The sequence below is a fragment of the Scyliorhinus torazame genome, chromosome 14, assembly GCF_047496885.1.
Source record: "Scyliorhinus torazame isolate Kashiwa2021f chromosome 14, sScyTor2.1, whole genome shotgun sequence".
Taxonomy (NCBI): Eukaryota; Metazoa; Chordata; class Chondrichthyes; order Carcharhiniformes; family Scyliorhinidae; genus Scyliorhinus; species Scyliorhinus torazame.
Window position 1 is genome coordinate 91,620,766 of NC_092720.1, and position 11,997 is coordinate 91,632,762.

Consider the following 11,997-nt stretch of genomic DNA (forward strand, 5'->3'; position numbering starts at 1 on the left):
AGTGGCGAGAGAGGGCTGTGTTTTTGTTGGTGTTCGGGTTTATCCTTGAGGTTCTATAAAATCTTTTTTTTTAATTATTTAAATTAATTGGCATAGCGTTGAGAAAATTCGGGAAGTTAACACGTGGCTAAAGGAGTGGTGTGGGAAAGAGGGATTCCATTTCATGGGGCATTGGCATCAGTACTGGGGCAGGAGGGGCCTGTACCGTTGGGATGGTCTTCACCTGAATCATTCTGGGACCAGTGTTCTAGCGAATAGGATAAATAGGTTGGTCACAAGGACTTTAAACTAGCAAGTTGGGGGAAAGGGAAGGATAAAGCTATGGACAGTATAATGGTTAATGGCGAGCAAGGCAGCAGGTTACGTGACAGGTTATTATGTAGAGATATGGGTTCAAAGACAAGGAAAATTAGGAGAAAGGGTAAGAGGAAAAATAATTTGCGAAAAGTTACTGATCAAGGTGTTAGGATTCATAACAAAGACATAAAAAACAGCATAAGTGTACTTTACCTGAATGCTCGTAGTATACGGAATAAGGTGAATGAGTTGATGGCGCAAATCATCGTGAATGACTATGATTTAGTGGCCATTATTGAAACATGGTTAAAAGATGGTCACGACTGGGAGTTAAATATCCAAGGATATCAGACTATACGAAAGGATAGAATGGACGGTAAGGGCGGTGGTGTAGCTTTGTTGTTTAAGGATGGCATCCGGGCAATAGTAAGGGGTGATATTGGTGCTATGGAGGACAAGGTTGAATCAATTTGGGTGGAAATCAGGAATAGTAAGGCGAAAAGGTCACTGATAGGAGTAGTCTATAGGCCCCCAAATAGTAACAGGATGGTAGGGCAGGCAATAAGCAAAGAAATAACGGATGCATGTAGAAATGGTACAGCGGTTATCATGGGAGATTTTAATCTGCATGCCGATTGGTTTAACCAGGTTGGTAAAGGCAGCCTTGAGGAGGAGTTTATAGAATGTGTCCGGGATAATTTCCTGGAACAGTATGTAATGGAACCTACAAGGGAACAAGCGGTCCTAGATCTGGTCCTGTGTAATGAGGCAGGATTGATTAATGATCTCATAGTTCGGGATCCTCTTGGAAGGAGCGACCACAATATGGTGGAATTTAAAATACAGTTGGAGGATGACAAGGTAAAATCAAACACTAGTGCTTTGTGCTTAAACAAAGGCGATTACAATGGGATGAGAGAAGAACTAGCTAAGGTAGACTGGGAGCAAAGACTTCATGGTGAAGCAGTTGAGGAACAGTGGAGAACCTTCCGAGCGATCTTTCACAGTGTTCAGGAAAGGTTCATACCGACAAAAAGGAAAGACGGTAAAAAGGGGAAAAATCGACCGTGGATATCTAAGGAGGTGAGGGAGAGTATCAAATTGAAGGAAAAAACATACAAAGTGGCAAAAATTAGTGGGAGACTAGAGGACTGGGAAGTCTTTAAGGGACAACAGAAAGCTACTAAAAAAGCTATAAAGAAGAGTAAGGTAGACTATGAAAGTAAACTTGCTCAGAACATAAAAGCAGATAGTAAAAGCTTCTACAAATAAATAAGACAAAAAAAGAGTGGCTAAGGTAAATATTGGTCCTTTGGAAGATGAGAAGGGAGATTTAATAATAGGAGACGGGGAAATGGCTGAGGAGCTGAACAGGTTTTTTTGGGTCAGTCTTCACAGTGGAAGACACAAATAACATGCCAGTGACTGATGGAAATAAAGATATGATAGGTGAGGACCTTGAGATGATTGTAATCACTAATGAGGCAGTATTGGGCAAGCTAATGGGGCTAAAGGTAGACAAGTCTCCTGGCCCTGATGGGATGCATCCCAGAGTGTTAAAAGAGATGGCTAGGGATATTGTAAACGCGCTAGTGATAATTTATCAAAATTCACTAGACTCTAGGGTGGTCCCAGAGGATTGGAAAGTAGCAAACGTGACACCACTGTTTAAAAAAGGAGGTCGGCAGAAAGCGGGTAATTATAGGCCAGTAAGCTTAACTTCGGTTGTAGGGAAAATGCTGGAATCTATCATTAAGGAGGAAATAGCGGGGCACCTGGAGGGAAATTGTCCCATTGGGCAGACGCAGCATGGGTTCATAAACGGTAGGTCGTGACTGACTAATTTGTTAGAATTTTTTGAGGACGTTACCAGTGCAGTAGATAACGGGGAGCCAATGGATGTGGTATATCTGGATTTCCAGAAAGCTTTTGACAAGGGGCCACACAAAAGTTTGCTGCATAAACTAAAGATGCATGGCATTGAAGGTAAAGTGGTAGCATGGGTAGAGGATTGGTTAACTAACAGAAAGCAGAGAGTGGGGATAAATGGGTGTTTCTCTGGTTGGAAACCTGTAACTAGTGGGGTCCCTCAAGGATCAGTGTTGGGCCCGCAGTTGTTCACAATTTACATAGATGATTTGGAGTTGGGGACCAAGTGCAATGTGGCAAAGTTTGAAGACGACACTAAGATGAGTGGTAAAGCAAAAAGTGCAGAGGATACCGGACGTCTGCAGAAGGATTTGGATAGGTTAGGTGAATGGGCTAGGGACTGGCAGATGGAATTCAATGTTGCCAAGTGTGAGGCTATCCATTTTGGGAAGAATAACAGCAGAATGGATTGTTATTTAAACGGTAAGATGTTAAAACATGCTGCTGTGCAGAGGGACCTGGGTGTGCTGGTGCACGAGTCGCAGAAAGTTGGTGTGCAGGTGCAACAGGTGATGAAGAAGGCTAATCGAGTTTTGTCTTTCATTGCTAGAGGGATGGAGTTCAAGACTAGGGAGGTTATGCTGCAATTGTATAAGGTGTTGGTGAGGCCACATCTGGCGTATTGTGTTCAGTTTTGGTCTCCTTACCTGAGAAAGGACATATTGGCACTGGAGGGGGTGCAGAGGAGATTCACTAGGTTGATCCCAGAGTTGAGGGGATTAGATTATGACGAGAGGTTGAGTAGACTGGGACTGTACTCATTGGAGTTTAGAAGGATGCGGGGGGATCTTATTGAAACATATAAAATTATGAAGGGAATAGATAGGATAGATGCGGGCAGGTTGTTTCCACTGGTCGGGGAAAGCAGAACTAGGGGGCATAGCCTCAAAATAAGGGGAAGTAGATTTAGGACCGAGTTTAGGAGGAACTTCTTCACCCAAAGGATTGTGAATCTTTGGAATTCCTTGCCCAGTGAAGCAGTTGAGGCTCCTTCTTTAAACGTTTTTAAGAAAAAGATAGATACCTTTCTAAAGAATAAAGGGATTCGGGGATGCGGTGTACGGGCCGGAGAGTGGAGCTGAGTCCACAAAGATCAGCCATGATCTCATTGAATGGCGGAGCAGGCTCGAGGGGCCAGATGGCCTACTCCTGTTCCTAGTTCTTATGTAATACATTTTATTCTCCTTTTTCACATTTTCTCCCAAATTTACACCCACCAACAATAAACAATAATCAGTGACAAATATGTCAATCCCCATATCAATAATAATGATCCCATCCTCCCACCAAACCCCAAATATTAGCCCGCATGTTCACATAAACAAATGACAAAAAGGAATCAGGAATCACCCATAATCACCATCAACACAAACCGCCCCCTTCCCCCCAGCAACCCTCCCCCCCCCCTCCCAACTAATGTTCGATGTTATCCAATTCTTGAAAGTGCATGATGAATAATGCCCATGAGTTGTAGAACCCCTCCATCCTTCCCCTCAGTTCAAACTTAACCTTCCCAAGAGTCAAGAATTCCAACAGGTCCCCCCGCCATGCCAGGGCACAGCACAGGATGGAGAGGTTCCTCTCCAACCCATCAGGATCTGCCTTCGGGCGATCAACAAGGCGAAGGCTACAACATCTGCCTCCGCACCTGTTTCCAACCCTGGCTGGTCCGACACTCCGAATATGGCCCCCAGGGGGCACGGGTCCAGTTTCACGTGCACCACTTTAGAAATTACCCTAAAAACCTCCTTCCAGTAATACTCTAGCTTTAGCCAGGACCAAAACATATGAACGTGATTAGCGGGGGCCCCCCCAAAACGTTCACACACATCTTCTACTCCTTCAAAGAATCGGCTCATCTTCGCCCTCGTGAGGTGTGCTCTGTATACCACCTTCAGCTGTATCAGCCCCAACCTCACGCACAAAGTTCACTCTCCGGAGCACCTCACACCAGAACCCCTCCTCCATATTCTCTCCCAACTCTTCCTCCCACTTTGCCTTGATCCCTTCCACTTTGCTTTGATGGCTCCCTATTTTAATGGTACACATTAACTATTCAATGTTGCAATTCAAAATCAAAGTGATCGTATGCGTAAGTAGTTCTTTGAGATTTCCTGAAATTCCTGAAGGATTATGTCATTTACAGCATTATCTGAAAAGCACTTGACTGTATTGCGAACTCACAATTTGCTCCAACTGCTTGATTAGAGATGCATTGTTTGAAATAATATGAAAGGTTGCTTGACTTAATGCATTAACTCATGCTGAATAGGTTTTATGTACTGTTTTTATTCTGATAATCACATGGTTCAAAATCATATAGTATTTCTGAATACATTGTAAAAGACCCAAAACGATTATATGCCTTCGGCTATTTTAAATTGATAGTGGTTTTAATTGCTGCATTTCCATTTAGCTCTAACAAATCTTGCAACGAACATTTTCTTTACATAAAAAAATAACTATAGTATTTATCTACAAGATAGAAATGGATAAAAAATGCCAAAATACTTTTCATTTATGAACAGAGCTATGTGTTATTAAACATCTTGCATTGGGTACATCTTCCTGCGCACCGACCTTGCACAATTTGTTCATAGCATTTCTATGTTATTATTTCCCATTCAACTTTGCAATGTCCACTCTCATAACATAGCTGCTTGGCATGGCTTTATAAAGTAAATTTCTTTTATCTCCATTATGTATATAAAAGAAAATTCCATCTATCAACTGACGATGGGCTATGCCACCATCGGCAATTTACTTACGCTTAGTATATTTTAATAAATATTTCTTTACAGATTCAGCACAGAACGTTTTAAAGAAAAATAATCAGAAAAATATAAATTTATTTCACAAAATAGCTATAGATTCAGTTACAAAAATTTAAAATGGATTTTTCCTAATATGCGATTGAACTTTATAATCCCAGCTTCCTGATAAGTTATAAAACTTTGCCCCAGATAAAGAGAGTTAAATAATAAATAAATATTTAAATAAATAAGTTGTTCTGAGAGGAGTGTTGTGTTAGCATATTTCATATAAATATTCAAAAAAAATGCAACGCTGAGGCATCACAAACATCTCAACTGTGTGGAGAATATTTTGATTTTGCACAGTTAGAGTTGGGTTTCATTCAGATAGTTCATTACTCTGTTGATTGTGATGGTACGCAGCTTGAAAGCCTGCAATATGTTGCACAAAACCATCCTCTGGGGGAATTCAATGGTGTGTATTTCCTCGTCTTCTGTTGTTGAGCCACCATCAACGTATGCTTCTTCATAGGTTGAATCAGAATTAAGAGCCTATGAATGAAAGCACAAAGAACTACAATTGGGATTTTGCATTATAAGCTTTAGATATTAATCATTTAAACTGAAATTAAATCAAAACTGAATAACAGCTTAGAAGGTTTTGTTGTTAGTAATTCAAATAGGTGGGCAGTTAAATTCAATTTTTTTTATTCGTCCTTGGGATGTGGGCGTCACTTGCTGGGCCAGCATTTGTGTCCATCCCTAATTTCCCTTGAACTGGCTTTCTAGGCCATTTCAGAAGGGGGGGGGGGGCAGTTAAGAGTCAACTGCATTGCTGTGTGGGTTGGGAGTCACATGTAGGCCAGGCCGGGTAAGGACGACAGATTTCCTTCCCTGAAGGACGTTATGAACCAAATGGGTTTTCCAGATTTTTATTGAATTCAAATTTCACCATTTGCTATAGTGGGATTCAAATCTGGGATCCCAGAGTATCACCCTGGGTCTCTGGTTTACTAGGCTAGTGACAATACCACCAAGCCACTGCCCCCCCCCCCTCCCCCCCCCCCCCCCCCCAATGCAGAATAAGGTATGCAGGATTTCAAATTCTTTTTTTTAACTTTAATTAAACTGAACTTAACAAGTTATATAATGGGTACAAACTTATCCAAGAGTGGCTATAACAAAAAGTTATAAAATAGAAGGAATTTCAAAGAAAATAGGCAACAGAAAAGTGAAATGGAAAATATAAAGAAATGAAAAGAGGTGAAAGAGCAATTGCAGAACAATTAGAAAAAAATACAAACTTGGATAAATTGATGCACAACCAACAGTGCATGGCAGTGCATTTTCTAGTCTTAGGCCCCCAAAGCCAGAGACGTACAAGGAAGGGGAACAGATGCATAGGAATAACACCCACTGCAAGATATATGGCAGCCTGACATTGAAATATATTGCTACTCCAGTGCTGTTGCTGGATCCAAATGCTGGAACTGCCTCCCAAACAGCAATGTGGATGAACCTACATGAGGTTCAAGACGCTGGCTAAGCACCACTTTCTCAAGGGTAATTAAGTGCAGGAAATGCTGACTTTGCCAGTGATGCTCACATCCCATGAATGAAGTAAAAACACAGTAAAATGGGATTGGATGGGGTGGTAATAAATGCAACACACAAATTAAACAGAAACTGAATGTGTGAAAGATGAAAGTCTCCTGGGTCCTGATGAAGACTGACATCTGAGTCATCAATTTTTGTTTGAACCCTGCACAGTCGAACGTACCAGAGTTACACTGTTCACCTGCGAGTGTGAAGGTGTTGCACTGTGAAAGGTGCCTTTCGGGCGCAAAAAGTAAAGTGACAGAGTAAAGTTTCAGAAATGTGAAACAAAGTGGAGTTGATCAAAGTAATAGTTTGCTGTAAAAATACTGGACTCTTTAGGGAAAGATGGAAGAACATTGCTTATGTAATTCATGGGGTCATGACATGACAGCCCTGCTAGAGGTCTGTGAAATCACCACCAGGAGTTGGTTGCATTTCTTCCAGTGCATGCTCTTACATTAGAACCGGGAACTCCTTGGGAGTTTTCTGGATCGGCTGACATAACTTTGGCGGAAGGTTGATGGAAATCCCATCTACATGGTTTATCTGGGACTTGTGACGATCTCTGGCTAATCTTGCAGAGGTCATTCGAGAGAATCCCTGAAGATTACGGTCATATAACTTCAACATGCAGGTGAATCTGATTCTAATTCATAGAGGTGCCACATTTTGGGAGTTTTTGATAATTTCTCCATAAAGGGATTTGGGGGTGATTTATATACAGGTTTGCAGTGATCTTTTCCAGTGTAGGCTGAAACTGCTGGGACTAAGAGCAACCATTAATAACAATTGTAGGGCGGCATGTGGCACAGTGGTTAGCACTGGGATTATGTTGCTGAGGACCAGGGTTCGAATCCTGGCCCTGGGCCACTATCCGTGTGGAGTTTGCAAATTCTCCCCATGTCTGTATGGGTTTCACCCCCACAATCCAAAGATGTGCAGGTTAGGTGGACTAGCCACGCTAAATTGCCCCTTAATTGGAGAAAAAATAATTGGATACTCTAAATTTAAAAAAAAAACCAACAATTGAAAATGTGTATTTACAATAATTAGTCCTTTTTCTTCTTTCATGCTGACATTAACACCCACACGTGAGCATGACCAACAGAGGGAAAGGCAAGAATAGCCCTGGTAATTTATTTCAGGTCTTTTGCCAAATAAGCCTGTCCCTATCTGACTACTTAAGACTGCATAAAGGCCGGGGTATTAACCAGGAGAAAGCTGCCTCTTTTGTTTTGCTTATCTCTGAGGGGAACTTTGCAGTTCAGTAAAGCGAGTTTTGTTTATAACTGTTCGTTTGACTCTTCAATTGCTGCTTGTAAAGTAAAGCAGTTTAACGATTTACATCGAATGTCATTTCGTTGAAGAGTTTTTAGTCTTCCAAGTGAAAGGTTGAATGAGGGCACGTGTGAAAGATCGCAAGGAATATAAAACGAATATAATTTGTAATTGAGGTGTTTCACTGCACTTAACGTGCCGCATAGTATAGTGAAAGAAATTGAACTGCATTGCACTTCGAGAAATGTCAGATTTGAACTGTTATGTAATGCACTTTTGCAAATTTATTATTTTGTGAAAATAATCTCTTGCCACACTACTGCATTAGTGCACAGTAAGGGAGAACTCCTGAATGTAAAACACAGGGAGTGACCAGTGTCACTGAACCTAAGAGGGTATTGAAAGCAGATCTGAAGTTCATAACACTAGCATTAAAGTTGTGGTGCAAATCTGGAGGCTGGACTTTGAATCACTGACAGTGATATTATTATACAATGACAAACTGGGCACATGACTTTTCTGGGAGTTCTTTGGAGTTGCAGGAAACGTTAAAATGTAACTGGAATTTATTGCAATGTTTGCACAATGCAGCCACCAATGTCTACATTGGAGCCCATAATGACTAAGCATTTACATCTTCTAACAGCTGGAAGAGGAACAGTGGGCAGCAGAAATTGAGTCTCAGTCAGCCATTGTAAACAGGATACTGCCTGGCTGAAACCTGAACTGCAGCAACCAACAACTGATTATATTTATACAATCCCTATAACATGAAAAATGTTCTGAGGTGTTTCACGGAGATAGAAAGAAAATGAACATCGAACCAAAGAGGGAGTGATTGACAGCAGTGCACAAAAACATGGTCAAAAAGATGTGTTGAAGGAGGGGAATGCAGAGGTGATACAGTTCAGGGAAGAATTCCAGGTGGTGGAATCTAGATGGTTGGAGCCAGGTCTAGAAATGTTGGGGTGAAGGGAAGAAGTGGAATGCACAAGAGGTCAGAGTCAAGTGGGCAGCACCGTAGCACAGTGGTTAGCACAGTTGCTTCACAGCTCCAGGGTCCCAGGTTCAATTCCTGGCTTGGGTCACTGTCTGTGCGGAGTCTGCACCTTCTCCCCAGGTTTGCGTGGGTTTCCTCCGGATGCTCCACTTTCCTCCCACAGTCCAAAGATGTGCAGGTTAGGTGGATTGGCTATGCTAAATTGCCCTTAGTGTCCAAAAAAGGTTAGGTGGGGTTATGGGGATAGGGTAGAGGTGTGGGGATAGGATGGAGGTATCGGCTTGGGTAGGGTGCTCTTTCCAAGGGCTGGTGCTGACTCGATGGGCCAAATGGCCTCCTTCTGCACTGTAAATTCTATAATTCTATGTTTCTAAGTGAACAGTGGATATTAGAAGGGGGATTATAAGGTTGGTGGTGGTTACGAGGTAGGGTGAGGTCTTATTTTGGTCTTCCTAACATTTAGTTGGAGGAAGTTACAGTTATTTCAGGTTTGTATGACAGATAAACTGTTTGATAGCACAGTCAGTGGAGATGGAGAAATGAAGAGATGAACTACCTAAGGTTGTGCCAAAGTCATCAACAACCCTGTGGAAGCTGATCCATGTCTTTGAATGAAAGGGCGACATGTAAATGAGGTAGACATTAATGACATAAGAATGCCCAACTATGATGAAATAGATAAGAGTGGAAATAAATGAAGGACAACAGGGAGATATTGGAGTTACAGATAGAACAAAGGAGAATGTGATTCATGACTTTGGTCATTTCAAAGCCACGAGAGCGGCAGCAAGTTGTGGGAGGGCGAGCACAGATTTTGAAGGTGAGAATACATTCCACAACCTTCCAAAGGAAAGTGAAGTTGGAGATAGGATGACACGCTTGAGAGTTGAGCACGGTTTATTTGAAAGAGGGCAATGTGATTGTGGCAATTTGGAAAGTGGCTAAATAAAGGGAACTCTTTACCACATTGGGTAAAGTGAGCCAGGAAGGAAAGTTAAGTGATCGGTTTGAGGGGAACGGGGTCGATGAAGCAGGAGGTAGAACTGACAGATGGAATAAGGAGGGGGGCGTGCATGTTGTAAATGGGGCAGAAAGCTCTGGGGAGGGTTTATTACACCTTGTAATGTTGACTCAGACAGCCTATCTCTGACTGGAAGTTTATACTTTCATGTTTTCATTTCACACATTTTGGTGTGAAGTGCAAACTGCCCAATTCCTGATAGAACACAAGGGCAGGAATTCTCTTTGGCATACCATTGGCCCGCCTTGAACCTTATCCGTATTGGAAACGAATTAAACGTTAGCTTTAGCGAGAGGTTCAGTTTACCTTGAGGAGGTCTTGGATGTGCTTGCACACCTTTCCGGTGATACGAATGAAATCCTGCAACATGGCTTGGTAGATCTGTAGATCGGCAGTAATGTTTTGATAGCACTGTGGGTACAAGAACATTGAAAATGTTGGATTCAATTTGACGGCCGCGGTTAACTGAGTACTGGGTGAAACATTTGCAGTCACAAACCTGTTCGGGTGAGAAACGGCATCCATGAGAATCCCCACTTTTCTCGCATCTACCGGATTCCTACAGATTCACAGATATTTACATCAGCAATCAGTTGGAAATGCATTACGACAGAATTGTTCTCCAATGTGCCAGAGGCGGACTTTTTGCTCACCTGGACTGGGGAACAGGTCCAGACTGTGCTGGTGTGATTCTGGGTGAAGTCCTCCAAAACAATCACATTGTCGGTGCAGTTAAACCCTCCAGTCACATCGGGCTAAGAAAAGAACAGCCAATAATAATAATAGCATCATGGAAAAAATAGAATGCAGACCGCCAGCCAATGTATACAAAACATCTTACATTATGCCCCAGTTGTAGTTAACGAATTACAGATAAACATTAAACAATAAACATTATACTGCAGGGTAAGGAAATCAACAAAGAACAGCAATAAACGACCAGTTAGTCACCCAGCCCTGCCGGCATTCTTCGATTTAGAAAGAAATTGATTCTTTTCTCCCAATTCGTCCGGATTGCACGGTGGACAACACGCCGGGGGTACTCACATGTCTCAAACTCTCCTTCACCTCGTTGAGCAGGTCCTTTGAAATATTCAGGCAGTATCTTACATCGACTTTCTGATGCTTCTCAGTCGGGGTCCCAGAGGAGAGGTGAAGGGAAATCGTTAAGAAGACGACAACATTCCACAGTCTTGGCGTCCAAGCTGCAAATGGCATAAAGTAAACTTCTAAAAGGTCTGATAGGTGGCACATGAGCGCCCTAAGGAGCTGCCCCCTCCCACTTTGACATAAGTGGAGATGACATCGAGTTTGATTTTGTTTTGAAAACTTAAATAAAACAGATCATTCCAAACTTACCAACAGCTTCGAGTGAGAGCATCATCTTGTCCAATTAAAAGTGCCCGACTGGAAGTTAGCTTCTTCAGCTGCACCGTATGCTGTGCGTCTGCGAACAGATGTGGTGCTGCATGTGAATATATACAGTGCTTCCCCCCCACCCACTCCCAGTCACTTTCCAAACGTGCAACAATCTGGGGCATGCACCCAAAACAATCCTGTGTGTGTGTGAGTATGAGCTGGAGAGCGAAACCACGCCTTGTTGTGCTTTTGTTACGTTTCACTTGGTTGATTTCTGTGTGTTTTTCGCTTTCGTTCATTTCCTCTGTCATGAACTACCAAGTCTTACTTTATTTTATGTTATTGGCAGTTTGTTGTTTCTTCAACTTTCCCTCCTCCGTCTTCACTTTTTTCTCCCGATTTCTGTTTATTTATTTACTTATTTTTGCCCCGTCCATGTCTTCCTTGTATTTTCCTTGTACCATCTCGCAGAGGGAGAAAAGCAATCCACCCCCAGACCCGCCGAGTTTCGATGGCAGAAGGCGGGGGGGGGGGAATCTTGCCCCTGTGGTAAAACCACCAACTGGGATTTCACAGCCCCCACCCCGACATACGCAGCAGAAGACACAATGTGACCTATTTTTCTCTTGGAAAAGATGTTTACAAATTGCTTATTTCTAAATTTTCGTCTACATCAGTCAGTAAGGTTTCATCGAGAGTCGTGAACGAATCTCCCCAAACGCAGGTTTCCCAGTAAAGTTAAAACTGCTCGCCAATGGGGA

The 11,997-nt window shown here is 42.4% G+C and overlaps 1 protein-coding gene across 1 annotated transcript; it reads right to left on the reverse strand.

The window, feature by feature from the left end:
- Positions 1-4,511: 4,511 nt before the first annotated feature.
- On the reverse strand, positions 4,512-11,304 carry il12a (interleukin 12a). The gene is made up of 6 exons (XM_072473482.1): positions 11,237-11,304; positions 10,925-11,082; positions 10,531-10,632; positions 10,377-10,436; positions 10,184-10,288; positions 4,512-5,531 (listed from the first exon to the last, which is right to left on the reverse strand). The coding sequence occupies exons 1-6, from the start codon at positions 11,259-11,261 to the stop codon at positions 5,346-5,348; spliced, it is 636 nt and encodes a 211-aa protein (XP_072329583.1). The 5' UTR covers positions 11,262-11,304; the 3' UTR covers positions 4,512-5,345.
- Positions 11,305-11,997: the final 693 nt, after the last annotated feature.

Coding starts and splice junctions, on each gene's coding strand:
- il12a (XM_072473482.1), bottom strand. CDS start 11,261: ATGATGCTCTCACTCGAAGCTGTTG. Junction 10,633..10,924: donor TGAAGGAGAGTTTGAGACAT/GTGAGTACCCCC, acceptor TTCTTTTCTTAG/CCCGATGTGACTGGAGGGTT. Junction 10,289..10,376: donor GCCGTTTCTCACCCGAACAG/GTTTGTGACTGC, acceptor TTGTACCCACAG/TGCTATCAAAACATTACTGC.